General features: G+C 36.6%; 1 protein-coding gene across 2 annotated transcripts in view; it reads left to right on the top strand.

Moving 5' to 3' along the window:
- Positions 1 to 22293, top strand: part of USP8 (ubiquitin specific peptidase 8) — a 75766-nt gene that overhangs the window by 18256 nt on the left and 35217 nt on the right. For both annotated transcript variants that reach the window (XM_039237088.1, XM_039237087.1), the window contains exons 2-7: positions 3860 to 4027; positions 6970 to 7114; positions 13933 to 14018; positions 15317 to 15476; positions 19013 to 19055; positions 21636 to 21780. In XM_039237088.1, the coding sequence (XP_039093019.1) occupies positions 3924 to 4027; positions 6970 to 7114; positions 13933 to 14018; positions 15317 to 15476; positions 19013 to 19055; positions 21636 to 21780 (683 nt within the window). In that variant the 5' untranslated portion in view covers positions 3860 to 3923. The remainder of the gene's footprint in view (positions 1 to 3859; positions 4028 to 6969; positions 7115 to 13932; positions 14019 to 15316; positions 15477 to 19012; positions 19056 to 21635; positions 21781 to 22293) is intronic.

Here is a 22293-nt window from a genome sequence, read left to right as displayed (position 1 = left end):
GTATTCTGAAAACTATAAAACATTGATGAAAGAAATTGAGGATACAAAGCAATGGAAAGACTATGCACATAGGTTGAAAGAACAAATATTGTTAAAATATCTATACTACCCAAAGCAATCTACAGATTTAATGCAATCCCTGTCAAAATAGCAACTAGAATTAGAATAGTCCTAAAATTTGTATGGAATCACAAAAGATCCCAGGTAACCAAAACAGTCTTGAAAAAGAAAAAACAAAACTGGAGGTATCACAATTCCAGACTTCATTATACTACAAAGCTGTAGTAATCAAAACTGTATGATATTGGCATAAAAATAGACAATAGATTAGTGGAATAGAATAGAAAACCTAGAAACAAACCCACAATTATATAGTCAGTTAATCTTTAGCAAAGGAGGCAAGAATATACAATGGGAAAAAGACCGTCTCTTCACCAAATCGTATGCTACATGCAAAGGAATGAAACTGGACCACTTACTTTATACACAAAAATTAACTTGAAATGGATTAAAGACCTTCATGTGAGAACTGAAACCATAAAAATCCTAAGAGATTACAGGCAGAATTTCTTTAACATCAGCCCTAGCAACATTTTTCTATATAAATCTCATGAATCAAGAGGGGGAAAAAATTAAAAATAAACTCATGGGGCTACATCAAAATAAAAAGCTTCTGCACAGTGAAGGAAACAAAGACAACCCACTGAATGGCAGAAGATATTTGCATATGACATATCCAATAAAAGGTTAGTATCCAAAATATATAAAGAACTTAACAACCCCATAACCCCAAAACAATAATCTAGTTTAAAAATGGGCAGAAGACACAAACATTTCTTCAAAGGAGACCTAGAGGCGCCTGGGTGTCATAGTCAGTTAGGTCATAATCTTATGGTTTATGAGTTGGAGCCCTGCATCAGGCTCTGCACTGACAGCACAGAGCCTGCTTCAAATCCTCTGCCTCCCTCTTTCTGCCCCTTCCCTGCTTGTTCTCTTGCTTTCTCTCAAAAAATAAATAAACATTAAAAAAAGACCTATAGAGGGCCAACAAACACATATAAAGATATTCAGTGTCACTCATCATCATCATGGAACTGCAAATCAAAAACTACAATGAGGTATCATCTTACTCCTGTCAGAATGGCTAAAATCAAAGACACAAGAAATAAGTATTTTCAAGGAAGTGAAGACAACCCTCATGCACTGTTGGTGGGCATGCAAACTGGGCAGCCACTGTGGAAAACAGTGTGAAGTTTCCTTAAAAGTTAAAAATAGAACTACTCTATGAGGCAGTAATCACTACTGGGTATTTACCCCCAAAATATGAAAACAATCCAAAGAGATACATGCACCCCTTTGTTTATTTCAGCATTATTTATAATAGCCAAGATATGGAAGCAAACAAAGTATTCTTTGGTAGATGAATGGGTAAAAGAAGTGGTATACATTATGTATATACCATATATATGGCATATATATAAAACCTACTTTATATGTTACATATTTTTATATGGTATATATAACATTTTATATACATAATAAAATATTTAGCCACATAAAAGGATGAAATCTTGCCATTTGCAACAACATGAATAGAGCTAGAGAATATTGGGGTGCCTGGGTGGCTCAGTTGGTTAAGCATCTGACTTCAGCTCAGGTCATGATCTCATGGTTCATGGTTTCGAGCCCCGGGTCGGGCTCTGTGCTGATGGCTAGCTCGGAACCTGGAGCCTGTTTTGGATTCTGTGTCTCCCTCTTTCTCTGACCCTCCCCTGCTCACGCTGTCTCTCTCAATCTCTCTCCCTCCCTCTCTCTCTCAGAAAAGAAAAAAGAAAAAATTTAAAAAAAAGAACTAGAGAATATAAGTGAAATTTTTAAAGAAAGAAAAATCCCATATTATTGACTCATGTGGAATTTAAGAAAACAAGCAAAGGGGTAAAAGGCAAACCAAGAAACAGATTCTTAAAAAAATTTTTTTAATGTTTTTTTAAATGTTTTTTTAATGTTTTATTTATTTCTAGGAAAGAGAGAGAGAGACAGCGTGAGCAGGGGAGGGTCAGAGAGAGAGGGAGTCACAGACTCTGAAACAGCCTCCAGGCTCTGAGCTGGCAGTCAGCACAGAGCCCGACGTGGGACTCGAACCCACGAACCGCGAGATCATGACCTAAGCGAAAGTTGGACGCTCAACCGACTAAGCCACCCAGGCGCCCCTATGTTTGTTTATTTTTGAGAAAGAGGCAGAGAATGAGCAGGGGAGGGGCACAGAGACAGAGGGAGACAGAATCTGAAGCAGGCTCCAGGCTCTGAGCTGTCAGCACAGAGCCCCATGCGGGGCTTAAACACATGGACCACGAGATCATGACCTGAACTGAAGTTGGACACTTAACTGAGGCACCCGGATGCCCCGCAAGAAACGAACTTTTAATTATAACAAACAAGGGTGTCTGGGTGGCTCAGTTGGTTGTGTGTCCGACTTCAGTTCAAGTTGTGATCTCATGGTTCATGGGTTCGAGCCCCGGGTTGGGCTATGTGATAAAGGCTAGCTTGGAACCTGGAGCCTGATTCAGATTCTGTGTCTCCCTCTCTCTCTGACCCTCCCCTGCTCACGCTCTCTCTCTCTCTCTCAGAAATAAATAAAACATTTTTTAAAAACTTAAAAAACAAAACAAAACTGGTAGCTACCAGAGGGGGGGTTGGCAATGGGTCAGATATGTAATTTATCATGAAGAACACTGAGTAATGTGTAGAATTGTTGAATCACTATGTTGTACACTTGAAGTTAATATAACACTATGTTAACTATAATGGCAATCAAAGTGAAAAGCTTAATAAAAAATGGCTTATTGCTAAAAAATGCTAACCATGATCTGAGCTTTTTCAGCAAGTTGTAATCAGTAGTCACAGATCACTGTAAAAAATATAATAATGAAAAAGTTTGAAATATTGTGATCATTACCAAAGTGTGACACAGACATGAAGTAAGCAGATGTTGGAAAAATGACACCAGTAGGTTTGCTTGATGCACTGTCACCACAAACCTTCAGTTTGTAAAAAACACAGAAGCACAATAAAATGGAGTACGGTGAAATAAGGTATGCCTGTATTTATTTGAATTTTAATTCTTCTTCACAGCAGAAGACATTGTATAAATTTAATTGGATTTCTCTGAAGTTTTCATGTGGTGATACTTATGATCTTGCCGAGACTCCTCATTTGGCGTGCTCTCCTGATCTGCCCTACCTATGTGCATTCCTGCACACATACACACACGATTGATAACATACCCAGCTTTTCTTCCTCTTATCTTCATTTTGTTTACTACTGGCTCCATCTTCCTAATCAGAATTTAGCAGAGTGTATGGGGAACAAAGAATATAATGAAGCATCAAAGACCTTTTTAGAATAAACCAAAGTACTTGGATGTATTCTGTTCATATATCCCTAGCTCCACATAAAGTGACCCTGCCTACTCCCCACCCCTAACCTGTTTCCTTTTATAAACTGCTATTATCAATGAGAGAGGGAACTATTTCTAAGTGAAACTTCTTTCTACTTGTCATCTATGCATTAATGCAGATTTAATGCTAGAAGAATATAGAAATTCTTTTTCTGTTAATTCCTTTGACAGGAAAGATTCTTAATAATTAAGGCAAAGTGATAAATAGTAATTCATTTAGTTAATGAATATTTGAAAAAAATTGTTTACTGATACCCTATATATCTTGAATTCCCAAAATAGATACTCAAGATAATTTGAAATTAACCCTTTTAACAAAAGATATAGTTTAGGACTTTTATGTCTTTTAACTTTAACTTTTCACTTGTTAATTGGAATTATTTGCATTTGTGTTGTTTCAGAAAAGAAATACTTTTAATGAAGTACACCATCCGTTGTGAAAGTGGGAAAATAAAGATAACTCATCATGCCTGCTGTGGCTTCAGTTCCTAAAGAACTCTACCTCAGTTCTTCACTAAAAGACCTCAATAAGAAGACAGAAGTTAAACCAGAGAAAATAAGCACGAAGAAGTATGTATTCTTTGCTAGTTTCACTGAATCATACATTAATTTTTAGTTCATTTCCATATTATTAAATGAATTAGAGGAGTAGTCAATTTGAAATTTATTTGAAAAATGGCACTATCACATGAATAAGACCTTAGAGAAGTTCTTTATCTTGGCAGAATGTATGTACATTCTGCTAAAATGCATATTTTCTATTCTCTTGACAGTATATCCGATTATAAGTTAAGAGGTAAAGACTACAAGGTTTCTATAAAACTCATTCAGTAACGGTTAATGTCTTTTCATAAAACAATGCAGAAGTAACTTCTTAATTAAAGATCATTTTTATCTTTGTATATTTCACATGTAACATATGGTCCTAGCATAGTCTTTGATTAAAAGAGGAAAAGCATGTATTTTTTTGTCTGGTACTCAGCATAGTATTGATTTGTGCCAATTTGACATGACCTTTCAACCTAATGATTTATTTTATATATATTTTTTATTTTTGAAGACATGGAATCTATCTACCTGCTGAGGTAGAGGTTAGAGATGATACTTTACTGATAATGATTACAATATCCATCCTGAGATAAAATATTTTCATGAGGAAGAGGTCCAGGTATTTTGATATCAACTGGAAGTAATTTTGCTAAAAATAGGCTATCAGTAAAATTGTTAACTTCTTAAAGTTTTATCTCTGTTAAGAGACAAGAGGCAATAGCGAACTTTTCCTCTGAATTAATTTTGACTGACAAAGGAGATTTGGAGATTAATGAAGTAACTACATTATTATAGAGTTAGAAATAAGAGTTTCAGAAAGAAAGATGGATTTAGCCAGCCAAATACTCCGGACTTGGAGCACGCAGACTTTAGAAATCAGGGAGAAAAGAGGTATTCTGTGGGTCCTCCATAAATGAGAGGCTCTAAAAAAAATGGTATGTATGATCCCAAATGAACCTATGGAGACATCTAGAGAAACCTATGAATGCACAGCGACATCTTTATGAATCATTTTCTGAAGGAAATCGACAAAAAACGGAAAGAAAAGACATCAAGGATGAAGAGGAAAGAATAGTAGGAACTTTAAAGAAGGTCAAGAAAGAAAATCCCAGGGGTGCCTGGGTGGCTTAGTCGGTTGAGCGTCCGACTTTCGCTTAGGTCATGATCTCGCGGTTCGTGGGTTCGAGCCCCGCGTCGGGCTCTGTGCTGACTGCCAGCTCAGAGCCTGGAGCCTGTTTCAGTCTGTGACTCCCTCTCTCTCTCTGACCCTCCCCTGCTCACGCTGTCTCTCTCTCTCCTAGAAATAAATAAAACATTAAAAAATTAAAAAAAAAAAAAAAGAAAGAAAAAGAAAGAAAATCCCAAACGAACTGGTATTTCTAAGCATCATAATTACAGACAAAATGGGCTTTTTGAAAAGAGACCTTTTCAGGAGCTGGGAGAATAAGGGGGGTTGCTCCACTTCTTGAGCTAAGTTGGTAATCTTGATGCAGTGACAGAGCATCAAGCGCGATTTAACTTCTGTTGAATGAGTTTCACATAGGAAACAGTGGGAAATATAAAGCCACCTTGAAGCTTTCTCAGAGATCTTTACCTAATATTAAGACAGATCAATTTCATTCTGGCAGTGTCTGGGTTAGCTCTGGGACCACCCTGGTCCCGTAGGAAGCTGTGTGTCAGAAGGGCTCTGTAAATATATCGCCACAAACTCACATTCTTGCTATGTCACAGCACTGTTCTAAAGAATGCTAGAATTCTTTTGGGACTTTTGGTTGTGTCACTGGACTCAGAATGGCACTGTAGCCATCTCAGCTTGATCTGCTACATAAAAGCCGATGAAATGTACATGCATCAGAGTGAAAGTTTAAAGCAAACCCAAGGACTATTACACACACTCCTGAGCTCTTCTAGAGAATCTCGTTTCTAGCTTTGGTTTGATTTACCTCTGTCCTAGGACTGTGATGCCATGCTAGGCAGGGCATACACACTGACTAAAATGGTCCTTCCTTGTATAGAACGGTCTTTGGTTCTAAATATCACTTTGGCCCTGTTCCTTTGTGTGGTGTTTTTGGCCTGACCAATTTCATCATTAATCCATGTTTGCAGTCATGGAGTAGTTTGAAAAATATAGAAAACAGGAAGCACTGCTTTCTGTAAATAAATTACCAATAAAGGACACTATATATAAACATTGGCACTATAATTTGGTTGCTAGAACTTTAGTCCTAAGTGATTGGATTTCTCTTGCAGAAATGCCTATTTGCTTTCTAAAGACTGCTCACTAGACAGATGGGCTTAGAGTGAAGGCCACAGAATCCTCAAATATTTTACTGAAGTAGAATTGTAAGATGACTTATTTTTATACTTTAAATCTCTTTTCATTCCAGGACCAATGAATTAGAGTGCAAATTGGTCATTTTGTAGAAAACTAGCTAAAAAGATTGAATCACATCCCCTTCCCTGTCCCTTTTGTTTCTTAGATTTTTAGGTGGGGAGATTTTTACAACATAGTTAGGGTGAGGAGAACTGAAAAGCGCTTTTTTTTTTTTTTTTTGAAAAGCTTTTTTTAACATTAAGATAATAAAGATTTTACCTTTCCTATTGCAGTAAAAGTGGTACGGAGTTTTGTTCTTTAATCAGAGTATGACTATTATATGGCTGCCCAAGGAACACTTGCCTCAGGATTATCTATTATAGCACATCTTTAAAAACTAGACTTAATGCATTTTGAATAGTTTGATGGTATATAAACAACTCTTAGGAAATGGAAGTATTTATTTGTAGGATAGGGGAATTTTCAGGTTGCATCCAGACATATATCTAATTTTGTACCAGTTATGAAGTAGTGCAATCTAAATTATAAAGTTCATGTTATCAAGATACTCAGTAGACCCTAAACATGACTTGCCCCGCCCTCTGCCAACGTGTCAATTGTTTTAATTATTTTTTTTCTCTAATTGAAGTTATGTACAGAGTGCCCTGAAGATCTTCAAGACAGCAGAAGAAAGCAGATTAGATCGTGATGAGGAAAGAGCCTACGTACTATATATGAAATATGTAACTGTTTATAATCTCATCAAAAAAAGGCCTGATTTCAAGCAACAGCAGGTACCTTTTATCTCTGCATTTTTATTTGCTGTTATTTTTGCACAGTAGAGCTATCGATTTCCTCTAAGAATTTTAACTAATACTGAAATTTAGATCACATTATGCAGCATCATGTTCAAACTCCTTTGCAAGTAGAAAAAGCAAACTAAAGATTTATTTTCCTTATTTGCAAATTTATATGTGTATATATGTGGATATACTCACACTGTGTGCACATACCTAATTTGCCTTAGATTAATGTAAGTTTTTTTTTTAGTGTTTATTTTTGAGAGAGAGAGAGAGAGAGAATGAGCGGGAGAGGGTCACAGAGCTAGGGAGACAAAGAATGAAACAGGCCCCAGGCTCTTAACTGTTAGCACAGAGCCATATGCGAGGCTCAAACTGACCATGAGATCACACTCTGAGCTGAAGTCATATGCTTAACTGACTGAGCCACATAGGTGCCTGGATTAATACAAGTTTATAGCAACATACAGACGCATAATCAGTTTTCTGTTCCACTAAGTGATCGTCAAGTCAAGTGGAAGGATTCAGTTTACTCATGCATTAAATAAGAAAAATGTGCGGCACCTGGGTGGCTCAGTTGGTTAAGAGTCCAGTTTTGGCTCAGGTCATGATTTGTAGTTCATGAGTTTGAGCCCTGTGTTAGGCTTTGTGCTGACAGCTCAGAACCTGGAGCCTGCTTCAGATTCTGGGACTCTCTCTCTCTCTCTGCCACTCCCCACTCACACTGTATCTCTCTTTTCTCTCATTCTCTCTCCCTCTCAAAAATAAACATTTTTTAAAAATAAGAAAAATGTGATTGCAGCTATAGTTTCTCACGGTTTGAGGTTTAGTCACTTATTTTTTGTGTGTGTTGTTGTTTTTTTTTACTTTTTTATTTGAGTGTAGTTGACCACACAGTGTCACATTAGTTTCAGTGTACAACATAGTAATTCAGCAACTCTATATGTTATGCTGTACTCACCACAAGTATAGCTGCCATCCCTCACCATACAAAACTATTGCAATATCATTGACTACATTCCCTATGCTCTGCCTTTTATTCCCATAACTTATCCATTTCATAACCGGAAGCCTGCCTCCCACTCCCCTTCACCCATTTTCCCTATCCTCCTATCCCCCTTCCCTCTGGCAACCATCACTTTGTTCTCTGTGTTTACAGGTATGATTCTCCTTTTTGTTTGTTTATTCATTTGTGGTTTTTTAGATTGCACATTTGAGAGAAATAGTATGTATTTGTCTTTCTCAGTCTATTTTATTTAGCATAATACCCTTTAGGTCCATCCGTATTGTCACACATTACAGCCATCCTTTTTATGGCTGTATAGTACTCCAGTGTGTGTGTGTGTGTGTGTGTGTGTGTGTGTGTGTGTCTGTGTGTGTGTGTGTGTGTCTGTGTGTGTGTCTGTGTGTGTGTCTGTGTGTGTGTGTCTGTGTGTGTGTCTGTGTGTGTGTGTACACACGTATATACCACATCTTCCTATTTCATTCAGGAAGTGATTAGTCAGTTACTTGTTTTTATGTGATAGCATTTTATATATGAGTGATGTAGTCATGTTAGAGTTCAGTTTATACTGATTGCTTCCATTTGTATGTGTTATTATCAATGTTGTATTATTACTTTCCCTTCTAATCCTTTGAGCAGGTAACTTTCTTCCACTTTGCTGAAGCTATGGGGTGGGAGGGAAGGAGTAGAGGAGAGGTGTAAATGAGTAAAGAGAATTAATGACTAGGCAATCTTGGGCATAGCTATCTGCTGGTACAGTGGCCTGCCCAAATTCGAACATGTTTCTGCATGCTCTTTGATGGTTTTTATGGTATCTATTAAAGTGGAATTGCTTTATTTTTTAAAATGTTTTTTAAAGTTTATTTTGAGAGAGAGACAGAGCATGAGCAGGGCATGGGCTGAGAGCGAGAGGGAGACACAGAATCTGAAGCAGGCCCTAGGCTCTGAGCTGTCAGCACAGAGCCCAACGCAGGGCTTGAACTCATGAACTATGAAATCATTACCTGAGCCAAAGTCAGACACTCAACCGACTGAACCACCCAGGCACCCCAGAAGTGGAATTGATTTAAAAAGAAGTGTAGAAATGTTTATTAGTAAAGTAAATACTTTGAAAGAGGTGTAGTTTTGGACAACTTGATAGTTTTGGTGCCTACCATTTTGTCTGTTGTAGTAGGGCCAGTTTTTGATGTTTACTTTTTGCTGTAATTTTCAAGTTAGTAGTTACTTTTTTCATTTGAGAAGATTGGGGGTGTTTTTGTTGCCACTACTTTTTAACTTGAGAAGGTTAGGAGTAAGTCCAGTTTAATCGATAAGAAATTTTTTCCATTTCCACAGAGTATCTGTTGCATTTCCAAAGGGAGTAGTTGAAAGTGGCAGTTGTTGTTCAGCTTAGGAAGTTCCCTGCAAAGGCTCAGGTAACCCTGGCTGTTATTTCATAAACTGCAGTTTTTCATTTGCTCTGTCCAGGGTACACATCTGTTTCTGCCTTAGAACTGTTTTTTTCATTTTATTTAGCCCAGCATCTCCAGTGCATGTCAAGTATGTGAAATGTTAAATTTACTAATTACATGGGGCGCATGGGTGGCTCAGTCAGTTGAGTGTCTGACTTCGGCTCAGATCATGATCTCACAGTTCCTAAGTTCAAACCCTGCCTCTGGCTCTGTGCTGACAGCTCAGAGCCTGAAGCCTACTTCAGATTCTGTGTCTCCTTGTCTCTATGCCCCACCCCCACTTGTACTCTGACTGTCTCTCTCTCTCTCTCTGTCTTTCAGAAATAAATTAAAAAAAATTTTTTTTAATTTACTAGCTAGATATTTTCTGTGTTTTACCCTTTAAATCAGGCAGTGGCCTGATGTCACGAGTCTTTTTCAGAAATTTGTATCTCTCACTCTTGTTGCACATGAGGAAATATTTTAGATTTAGATAAGACATTAATTTAGCAAGGTCACTAGCAGATGACACATTATATTTCTTACTCATTGAAAACAGTTTATGAACAATTTTTTTCAGGGTTATCTGAAAAGAGTGGAAGGCAAATAATATTGAAAATATTAGTGTAGCAAAGTCTAGATAAAATTAGAATTATATTTTTAAATCTGCATGGCATTCTTCATGATTATTCCTAAATATTATTGGTAAACTTTTTTGTTTGGGAAATTGTGAGATTCGTTTTTTTGGGTTATTTTGGTTTGGTTTGGTTTTTGAGAGAGAGCACAAGGCAGGGGTTGGGGGAGAGAGGGAGAGAGAGAGAATATCTTAAGTAGTGTACACTCTCAGCACAGAGACTCATGTAGGGTTCGATCCCATGACCCTGGGATCATGACCTTAGCCAAAATCAAGAGTCAACTGATTGACGCTCAACTGATTGAGCCACGCTTAACTGATTGAGCCACCCAGGTACTCCAATTAGTTTGCATTTTAAAATTTTTTAAATTTTTTTAAAGTTTATTTATTTTTGAGAGAGAGACCGAGCACAGGTTGGGGAGGGACAGAGAGAGATGGAGACACAGAATCTGAAGCAGGCTCCAGGCTCTGAGCTGTCAGTACAGAGTCCAGCGTGGGGCTTGAATTCCTAAACTGTGAGATCATGACCTGAGCTGAAGTCAGATGCTTAACCAGCTGAGCCACCCAGATGCCCCTCGAGTTGTTTGATTTTTTATGTTCAGGAGTAAGAAAGGTTTCTTTGGGTTAACTTGAGAAGCAGACAGTTTTAGTTGTGTAAGAATTGGATGTTATTTTTTTTTGCCAATTGTCAATACTCTTGAAAACTTGAAACTATTCATACTTTAACTGTACTCCTTTAAGAGCACAGAGAAAGAAAATTATTGACAAGAAACCTTACTAATATTAGGGGACGGTCGGGGCACCTGGGTGGCTTAGTCGGTTAAGTGTCCGACTTTCGCTTAGGTCATGATCTCGCAGTTCGTGGGTTCGAGCCCCGCGTTGGGCTCTGTGCTGACTGCCAGCTCAGAGCCTGGAGCCTGTTTCAGAGTCTGTGACTCCCTCTCTCTCTGACCCTCCCCTGCTCACGCTGTCTCTCTCTCTCTCTCTCCTAGAAATAAATAAATCATTAAAAAATTTTTTTTTAATATTAGGGGAGGGTCTTCTGGAGGTTTGTAATGGGTATGCCTATACACAAACAATTTTTTCAGCATTAGGCTAGGCTTACACTGGTTTTTTAATGAAAATATGTCAAAAACTTAATAAACAAGTCATGGGTTTTTTTGTCTTTTATTTTACTTTTATGAGAGAAACCTTACAGTAATAATTAAATTATGGTTTCTGTTAAGAGAATATTGCGTCAAAAGTCTGGACATTGTGGCACAAAAATAATTACAGTTTCCACTGTAATTTTCAATAGATATAATATTGAAAAACCATAAACTTTTATTGAAATTAAAGTGAAGGATCCTTTTAATTTATCTAGTCTTTATTTAGAAGAATAAGCCTAACCAAAACATTACCTACTTTTACTTATTTAAGTAATCTGTACACCCAACATGGGGCTCACATTCATGACCCTGACCTTGAGAAGAGTTTCATGCTCTATCGACTGAACCAGCCAGGTACCACCAAACATGATCTGCTTTTAGGCTAGATAGATAGACATATGATAGCTATAGTTTTTAAGTTTGCCTATTTATTTTTGAGAGAGAGAAAGTGGGGGAGGGGCAGGCTGAGAGTATCCCAAGCAAGCTCTGCACTGTCAGCGCAGAGTCCGATGCAGGGCTTGACTCATGAACTAGATTGATGAGATGGTGACCTGAGCCGAAATCAAGAGTTGGAAGTTTAACCAAATGAGCCACCCAGTGCCCTGACATATGATAGCTATTATCAAAAGATTTACTCCACCAGCTCTTGGTGACTACCTCTCAAAGAGCCAAAGATGAATATCTCTGGTGTCTTGGTCTTCTTTTTTTCTTTTTTCTTTTTTAAGTTAATTAGTTAGAGAGCACACATGTGCGTGTTCAAGCCAGCAGGGGGCAGAGAGAGAGAGAGAAAGAGAGAATCCCAAGCAGGCTCCATGCTGTCAGAGCAGAGCCTGACGCAGGGTTCAACTCATGATGAGATCATGACCTGAGCCAAAATCAAGAGTTGGAACGCTTAATTGACTAAGCCACCCAGGCACCCCCTTGGATCTTTTTTATTTATTTATTTATTTTGTTTTTTTGGTTGTTTTGGTTTGGTTTTTGAGAGAGAGCGCAAGGCAGGGGGGAGGGAGAGAGAGAGAGAGAGAGAATATCTTAAGCAGTCTACGCTCTCAGCTCAGAGCCTCATGTAGGGCTCGATCCCACGACCCTGGGATCATGACCTTAGCCAAAATCAAGAGCCAGACGCTCAACCATCTGAGCCACCTAGGTGCCCTGGATCTTTCTTTTTATAAATGTTTTTTACTATATCATTTGTGATGAACTGTGCTACTAGGCTCTATTTGCAGAGTCACACTGAGAGGGTGTCACCAGTTAGATCCAAAAATCAGTTAGCTGAGTCTCACTATGCTACTGTCATGTCAAACCAACCTTGATTTGAAAATATCTCTCACTGCAGGACCTAATGAGTGCTTTCTTAGAGAAGTGATTTTGTAGCAGGATTCTCACACAGAGAGTCATGACACCGAGGCTTTTCATTTTAGGAAGGAACTTTATTCGGGCCGGCTCTGGCTCAGTTGGATTCATACCCAAAGAACTGAGCTCTGAACACCACATGATGTAGTTTTTTATATATTTTCTATTTCTTTGCCCCCATATATGGTAACACACAAACATGCAGTCTTATTAAGTGGTCTCATGTTACAGGATCATGAGGAATGTCACGTATGTTTATAGTCAGGTTGACTTGAGGGGTTTTTGTCTTTACATTCCTTAGGGAGGGGACTCTACCACAATTTTTCTTAACTTTATTTTGCTCGTTAGTAAGTTATGTGCTTACTAACTAGTGGTTGTTTTTTGGATTTTTTTTCTTTTGTTTTTTTCTTTTTTAAAGAAGAGTATATTGGGGTGCCTGGGTGGCTCAGTCAATTAAGCGTCCGACTTCTGAGCCAGCTCAGGTCATGATCTCATAGTTCGTGGGTTCGAGCCCCACATCAGGCTCTGTGCTGACAGCTAGCTCAGAGCCTGGAGCCTGCTTCTGTTTTTGTGTCTCCCTGTCTCTCTGACCCTCCCTGTTCATGCTGTCTCTTTAAATAAAACATTTAAAAATTTTTTAAAAAAAAAGGAAGAGTGTATTATTAATGAGTTATTTTTACCATTTGATTTTCACTCAGTGTTTCCTCAGGTGTGAAACTTGTTTTATATCAACTGTTTGACTTCAGTTGAGAGGTGGGTCACTATTACAAAATAAAAGTGGAAGAACCAGAACATCTTAGTATAAAACAAGTAAAACAAATTAAATCCCATGCTGTGTAGGTCAATACACAATTTACTGCTTCTGAGACTAGAGGAAAAAAAACTAACATATTTACAAAAGGAAATATATATTTTGCTCCTTAAAAGCTTTGTTTTTTGACACTTACTCATAAATAGTAAGAATAGTGGTTATACTTCTTAAAGATGTCTCCCAAATAAAATTATTACCTAGTAGCTTTTTTTTTTTTAGCGTACTAGTGGTATGAAGAAATACTTTGAAACATTTAGAAAATAAGTTGTATGTTTATGTAGGCTAAAAGTTTAAAAAAATACTTCATTTAGTCATAACAATGTTTTTATCCAGTCTTTCTTTTATATAACACCATGATTTTAATGTTTTTAGCATTAGTGCCCTGTACAGTGGCCAGTACTAAAATTATGGAATGGTTTTCTTATAATTTTAGGACTATTTTCATTCAATTCTTGGACTTGCAAACATCAAAAAAGCTATTGAAGAAGCTGAAAGACTCTCTGAAAGCCTTAAACTCAGGTACAAACATTACTATAAAATCTTTAAAAGAATATATATTTAGAAGATAAAAATAATATTTAGAACTTGTCCATTTATATCTGACCATGCATATGAGTCCCAATTCCTAGCAATAAATCTTATGTTAACTGGAACACAAAAATCAGAATCTTTTGCCATATTACCTTTATTATTTTCCAGTGTTACCTTTCATATTTTTTACTGAAAATCTAAAAATGTTTAGAATAATAGATTGTTAAGGTAAGCATTGGTAAAGTAGATCAGAGCGTAGGTCCAATTTTTTCTAACTTGCTGGCAGGATTCTTTAGAAAAATATAATTCCTCATATTCCCCGGGTGCTACTGGACACTGGTCTTATGAGAATGAAGTACTTGCGGTTAGTTTTGAACTGCATAGTTTGCAAAAGTTATGTATGTTTAAAAACACATCTAATTCTAATATTTGCATGAGTGGCTTACCAGACTTATAAAGTAATTAGAAATTAAAAACAGTATGTTTGGATTTTTAGTTATTAATAATTCCTTATTTTTAAATTTTTATTTATTTTGGTTAGCCTTTGAATAATGAAATAAAAGGGGAACTATTTTTCTTAATGGTTTTTCACACTTGGATCAATTAACTATTGTAGTAATATACATCATAGTCTACTTAGAAATTATCTTTTTGAATTAATGTATTCCCTTCATCCTTTCCAGAAATTAGTAATCTTGGGGCTGGAATATGTTAAGATGGTTGATAAAAGTTAGAATCACTCTTCTCTTCTTCCTTTAGCCAGTTAATCAACCAATTGACTGTTTCTCTTGGATTTACCAAGTCGTTCCCTATTTGTACTATTAACAACAGTAATATTCTTTATTCTTTTATCTTTTGGGCATTAAGGCCATTTTTGCACTTTTTTTTGTCTCTATTTTTTTTATATTTTGAACCACTTTATAAGTAAATGAGTCTTCAGAGTTTATTTTAGGATTTTAAATTCTTTGTAAAAGAAATTGCAGCGGATGTGAAATATGGAAAGGTTGAAATTAGTGCAGGGAACAAAAAAACATTAAACAACTTTAACTTGAGAGCATAGTGTTTCTTTTCAGGAATTTTGGGCAATTTGAAATAATTCTACAGAGGGCAAATTTATGATTTGTGATTTGTAACAGAGCACTGGCAGAATCAAATTTCAGTTGAAAGGAGAAAATAATGCTGCCATAAAATACCGCAAGGTAGGGTACCAATTTTATGCAACTGGAATTCCTTTACATTTCATGATCATGCCAATAAAAGACATTTTGACTTCTTTTCTCAACTAGATATGAAGAAGCTGAAGTTCGGAAAAAACTTGAAGAAAAGGACAGACAAGAGGAGCAGCTACAGAAACAGAAAAGGCAAGAAGCAGGAAGAGAGGATGGTGGCACATCAAATAAAAGTTCCTTGGAAAATGTAATGGATTCCAGAGACAAAACCCAAAAGGTGTTTCAGATTTATTCTATGATGTTACAAAAGACTGGTTCCTTTTTTTTCAGATGATTTGTTCCAGGGGAGTTGAAATACTGCAACAATGTACATTTATGCAACAAGGGTAAAATTGAATGTTTTTTATTAGAAATTGAATTAAATATTCTAGCTTCATTTGATCCCAGGTTTCTCTTGGAGCTTCTACAGAACTGTGTTCTGTGCATTAATTAGTTTTTGCAGTCACTGAAAACTTGATTAGAGCAGTAGAAAGAGCATTTGATCTGTGATTCAGTACATCTGAGTTCCAGTCCCATGTCAGGTCTTGCTTAACCATTCTGGGGACTCGTTTCCTCACTGCCAAGTGAAGATCTTGAAATAGATGATTTTTAAGGTCTCTTCTTTTTAATAAATGTAACTTACATTGAAAAGGAATTGGTATACTAAGTTGATGCCTAACCTTTTATCCATTTCTATAGTCTCATACTCTCCCCTTTGCTTTTTCTTCCTTTCTGCCCATTTCTCTTTCCTCTTCTGTTTCATTTTATTCAGCAGCTACTTGAAATCTGGCTACATCATTTGTTTGCCAAGAACCGTGAGTGACTCATTCTGTACCTACCAGCTACCACTGTCCTATCTCCTTCCCTTTCCCTTCACCTTCTCAGGAACAATTCTTCCTAAAATATAATTTTTCTTTTTTTTGGACCCAACCAACATTTATTGAGAAGTTACTCTATTCCAGGCTCTTTCACATACATTATCTATAGTTAACTCTTGGAAAAAAATTTTTTCAACTATTTGTTGTTTAATTTACATCCAAGTTAGCATATAGTGCACCAGTGATTTCAGGAATAAATTCTTTAATGCCCCTTACACATTTAGCCCTTCTCCCCTCCTACAACCCCTCCAGCAACCCTCTGTTCTCTATATTTGAGAGTCTCTTATGTTTTGTGCCCCTCCCTGGTTTTATATTATTTTTGCTTCCCTTCCCTTATGTTCATCTGTTTAGTATCTTAAATTCCTCCTATGAGTGAAGTCATATGATATTTGTCTTTCTCTGACTAATTTTGCTTAGCATAATACTCATTAGTTCCATCCATGTAATTGCAAATGGCAAGATTTCATTCTTCTTGATTGCTGAGTAATACTCCATTGTATATATATACCAAATCTTCTTTATCCATTTGTCCATCGATGGATATTTGGGCTCTTTCCATACTTGGCTATTGTCGATAGCACTGCTGTAAACATTGGAGTACATGTGCTCCTTCAAAACAGTACATCTGTATCTGTTGGATGAATACCTAGTAGTGCGATTACTGGGTCATAGGATAGTTCTATTTTTAATTTTTTGAGAAACCTCCACACTGTTTTCCAGAGTGGCTGCGTTAGTTTGCATCCCCACCAGCAGTGCAAAAGAGATCCTCTTTCTCCGCATCCTCACCGTTTGTTGTTGCCTGAGTTGTTAATGTTAACCATTCTGACAGGTATGAGATGGTATCTCACTGTGGTTTTGATTTGTATTTCCCTGATGATGAGTGATGTTGAGCATTTTTTCATGTGTCAATTGGCCATCTGGATGTCTTCTTTGGAGAAGTGTCTATTCATGTCTTTTGCCCATTTCTTCACTGGATTATTTGTTTTTTGGATGTTAAGTTTGAAAAGTTCTTTATAGATTTTGGATACTAACCCTTTATCTGATATGTCATTTACAAATATCTTCTCCCCTAAAATATAATTTCTTAAGCTCTGTTGAAATTCAGGGAATGATTTCTGCTTTATGTTTTCTTAAGCATTTTGTAGCTTTCAGCTCTCATTTGTATGTGGATCATCATCGGTTTCATTAGAAATATATGTTGAGGGCTCTTGGGTGGTTCAGTTGGTTAATTTTCTGACTCTTGATTTCGGCTCAGGTCATAATCTCTTGATTTGTGGGATTAAGCCGTGCATTGGGCTCATCCATGCTGACAGTGTGGAGCCTACTTGGGATTCTCTCTATCCCTCTCTCTCTCTGCCCCTCCCCTACTTGTACTCCATCTCTTTCAAAATAAATAATAATAATTAAGTAATAATAGACATTAAAAACATTTTAAAAACATTAAAAATAGTTGTTGAATTACCTGTGACATTGTACTAGGCATTGTAAAAAGAAATGAATAATGGTTTGTTGATTTTAGGAACTCATTATGTAAGCTAAGTAACACTGCCTTAGGGAGATATAGGTTAAATGGCTGATACAGATAAATACAGTACTTCAAAGAACTATATGAAATTATTTTTTTAATCTCTTCATTTTGTTGCCTTTCTAACAGAAGGGCCAACTACTTTTTTCTTACCTTTATTTTTGTTTAGCCTTTTTATATTGAAAAAAGAACACAATTAAACACTGTTACCCAGCTTCAGTCGTCCACTAACATTTGTCATATTTTGTAGCTGTACCTCTCCCATTTTCTTTTGCTGTATTGTTTCAAAGCAAGTTCCAGATAACATACCATTTTACCCCTAAATATTTCAGTATGCATTGCAAAGAAAGAGATACTTTCTTAATAATGACAATGCTATTTTTCCACCTCACAAGATTAACATAATAATAATACCCATAATCTAATACCCAGTCTATATTCACATTTAATCACTGTCTCATAGTGATATTTTAGAGTTCATTTGTTTGAATTAGGATCCAAATGAGGCCTGCTTACAGTCTTTTTTGGTTATTATGTCTCTTAAATTAAGTCCCTGTAATACTCTCTGCTTGAGTCCCCCTTTAATGTTTTTTAAATTTCATGTATTTGACTTTTTAAGACTGGATCAGTTCTGTGAAACGAACCAACCACATTCTGGATTTATCTTATTTTTTCCTCCTTGTATCATTTAATTTGTACTTCTACCATATTTCATGTAGGCTAAAGTTCAGCCTAGAGGCTTAATAGGATTCAGGTTCAGTTTTTGTTTTTGGCAAGAATATTTGGTAGGTGATACTGTGTACTTCATAGTGTGTAATACTAGGAAACACATAACATACATTTCTTTTTTAATCTTAGTGATGCTAATATAGATCAGTAGGCTCAAGTGGGTCATTGGTTTTTCCATTTATAAAATGAGTTAGTATCTGGCAGAATTGTCCTATGTTGTCTTGGTTAGAAAATACAAATTTGTAAAACTATATTAGTTCATCTTCCTTTAATTATATGGTAGAGAACTCTGAAAGGAATAGCCAGAATTTTTATTCATTATGAGAAATACTCTCTCATTAAACTAAATATTAAATTTCTCTATCAGTGTGTGCTTTTACATTATATTTAGTCATTAACTGAAGAAAATTTTCAAGAAAGTGTAAATGTTTCTGATGTGCTGCTGGTTATTTTAGCTGTTATCTATTGCCACATAACCTGGTGAAGCCATTACTGTTCATCTGTATTTTGATAAAATACCAGTACTCCATGTGCTTCATTTTCCAGACTTTCAGTTTCAGTGATGTAATAGAGTTGAACTTTATTTTTCTATGAAAAATTTTACTTCTATTAAAGTTGAAACTTTTTTTTTCTACGAAATAGATAAATGGTGAAAAGAGTGACAAAAATGAGGCCACAGAGAGAGGTAAGTGTTACAGAAGGAGGGAGTCCTTTTAGGTTATTGTTGAAATCTTTTAATCAGAATAAGCTTCGGATTTACACAATGAAATCTTACCATTGTGTCTAATTTGTAAGTAAGCTTTATCATTTTTCTAGCCTTTGCAATTATATTGAAAATGTGTTTATATTCCGTATATATCATGGGGAATGTTTATGGTAATATGTAATTAAGAACATAGCCACAGTTTATACTTTTCATTTGTTTTTTTCAAGATGTAGTTTAGCGTAGGGGTTAAGAGCATGGACTCTCCAAAGTCACAGTCCTGGATTTTGCTGACCCCTCCTCTGAATTTCCATGTGATCTTCATCATGTTATTTAACCTCTCTGCTTTAATTTCCCCATCTGTAAAGTGAGGATAATAGTAGTACCTATTTTACAGATTTACTGTGAGGATTGAATGAGTTAATATATTTGAAATTCTTAGTAACTTTATGTAAGTAAACTTTATATGAGGATACATGTATTAGCTATTATGACTTACGATTCTAGTTTGTAGACTAGTTATTCAAAAGTCTTCACTCGCTCGGGGTGCCTGGGTGGCTCAGTCAGTTAAGCATCTGACTTTGGCTCAAGTCATGATCTCACAGTCTGTGAGTTCGAGCCCTGCTGCGGGCTCTGTGCTGACTGCTCAGAGCCTGGAGCCTGCTTCAGATTCTGTGTTTCCCTCTCTCTCTGCCCCTTCCCCACTCGCTCTCTGTCTCTGTCTCTCAAAATAAAATAAAAGGCATAAAATTTTTTAAAAAAACAAGAAATAAATAAAAGTCTTCACTCGCTCAAAAATATCTACACCAGGGGTGCCTGGGTGGCTCAGTCGGTTGAGCGTCTGACTTTGGCTCAGGTCATGATCTCACTGCTTGTGCATTTGAGCCCCATATCGGGTACAGCTCAGAGCCTGGAACCTGCTTTGGATTCTGTGTCTCCTCCTCTTTCTGCCCCTCCCATGCTCATGCTCTGTCTCTCTCTGTCTCTCAATAATAAATGTTAAAAAAAAATTTTTTTTATTAAAAAAAACCTATACCAGTAATTTGGATGTTATCCATAGGTGGTGTTGATGTTCCAGTCACACATATGTGACCTAAACTAGACTCAGACAGTTACCTAAGTTTTCCTATCTCAGAAAAGATTTAAATATTAATTATATGTAACACTAAAATAAAATCTCTATTTAAAGTATTACCATACAACAATTTAAGAAATAGTGTAATAAGATACCTTCCTGGAAGCTGTTCTTAATTCATTCCAGGATTTGTTTTTACCTGTGTTTTTTGTATCTCATTCTGCTTAGGTATTACTTTCCTAAGTGGTTTGTTCTCAACTTGTTTAGATGATTTTGTTGTGAAAATGATCTTGATGGTTAGAGAGGGAAGTAGGGTGGTTATTTTCAGTCGGGTGTTTTTGCTTAGGAGATCATGTGACTACATTCCTCTCACATCTCACTGCCAAAATAGTTCTTTACATTTTAAAGCTCCCTTGTAGTAGTAGCCTTTTATCTTTTTAATATTTTATTTACTTATTTACTTTTAAAGTTTTTATTATTGAGGTCTAGTTGACCTTGTTTTGCTTTTTAATCTTTCATTTCAGGTGGTAGAAGCTGGAAGAGGAAAATAGCAACATAACAAATATTTATTTTGGTTAAATATTAAAGGGCTAGAAAGGAAACATTTCAGGCTTGGGAGGGGGGCCGCTGGGGTTCTTGCTGTCACAGCAGGAAAGCAGCAGCCATTGACAATATGTAAACACATTTGTATAGCTGTGTCTCAGTAAAAACAGGTGGCCATATTTTATCAACCCCTGATGCAGAACACAGAAAACAAGCTTTTGGCTTATAACTCAAGGAATACTTGAAAAACTAAATGTTTTTCAAATAGCCCTCATAAGATCTCATCAGAAACTTTCTAAATTCTTTTTGTTTATTTCAGAGAAAGAGAGAAAGCATGAGCAGGGGAGGGTCAGATAGAGAGGGAGACACAGAATCTGAAACAGGCTCCAGGCTCTGAGCTAGCTGTCAGCACAGAGCCCAATGCAGGGCTCGAACCCACAAACCATGAGATTATGACCTGAGCTGAAGTTGGACACTTAACCGACTGAGCCACCCAGGCGCCCCTCATCAGAAACGTTTTAAAAAGAATTTAGAACCTGTCAAGAATTTTTGAACTATAAATGTGTTTTCTGGTTCATATTTTGCAAATGGTTCAATTATTAAATAGAGAATATCTTCTTGAGATACATATATTAATTTCCTTTATTTTGTACCAGCAATAGAGTTAGCACCTCTATTGTACCTAATTGTAACCTCACAAGCAAGCTTTGGTATTTAAGCCTTCAGAAACAGAACATTGAACTAGTTTCTTGATGAATGTCAAAAACACAAATTATATTTAATGTTAGTTTAAAAAGTAATAAGTGGTATGATGGGATAGCAGGTATATGACACCTAGTATACTTCATTCTTCTAGAAGAAGCAATGATTGTCCTGTTTAGTGATAAGACAGCGCATAGAACTAGGTGCTTCTTGTTGCTTATACTGTCTCTCTTGATTCCAAGGAGCAATAACAGCAAAGGAACTATACACTATGATGATGGATGAAAACATCAGCTTGATTATAATGGATGCTCGAAGAATGCAGGATTATCAGGATTCCCATATTTCAAATTCTCTCAGTGTTCCTGAAGAAGCCATCACTCCAGGGTGGGTCATTGTGTATTTAGGTAAAATGGTTAACTGTGGACAGTAGTAAATGTTACTACTTACTATTCAAGCTAAATATGATAAAGTAGGCTTTTCTTCTCCTGTTACTCCATAAAGGCACGCTTTACTCTTTCTCTGAAGGGGGTTTAAGGAACATTTTGGTTTGGGTGTTTTCTCCTATTTGTGACATCTGTAGTCTTACTGGAAGAGAAATGAAGCTGCCTTTGTGTGCCCTCTCTCCCAAGGTTTTTTTTGACTAACATTTCCTATTATTTTTCATGGATGAGCTTGTGAAGTATATGCACCAAATTGACTAAAATCATAGACAGATTGAATTGGTTTTTTATTTAGAAAAACCCCATACTGGGGCACCTGGGTGACTTAGTTGGTTAAGCATCCAGGTCTTCATTTTGGCTCAGGTCATGATCTCAGTTTGTGGGATCGAGAGCCACATCAGGTTCTGCACTGTTAGCATGGAGCTTGCTTGGGATTCTCTCCCTCTCTGCCCCTCCC

Source organism: Hyaena hyaena, unplaced genomic scaffold, assembly GCF_003009895.1.
Source record: "Hyaena hyaena isolate Hyena2069 unplaced genomic scaffold, ASM300989v1 scaffold_120, whole genome shotgun sequence".
In the NCBI taxonomy this organism is placed as follows: Eukaryota; Metazoa; Chordata; class Mammalia; order Carnivora; family Hyaenidae; genus Hyaena; species Hyaena hyaena.
This window is presented reverse-complemented; position numbering and strand designations above follow the sequence as displayed.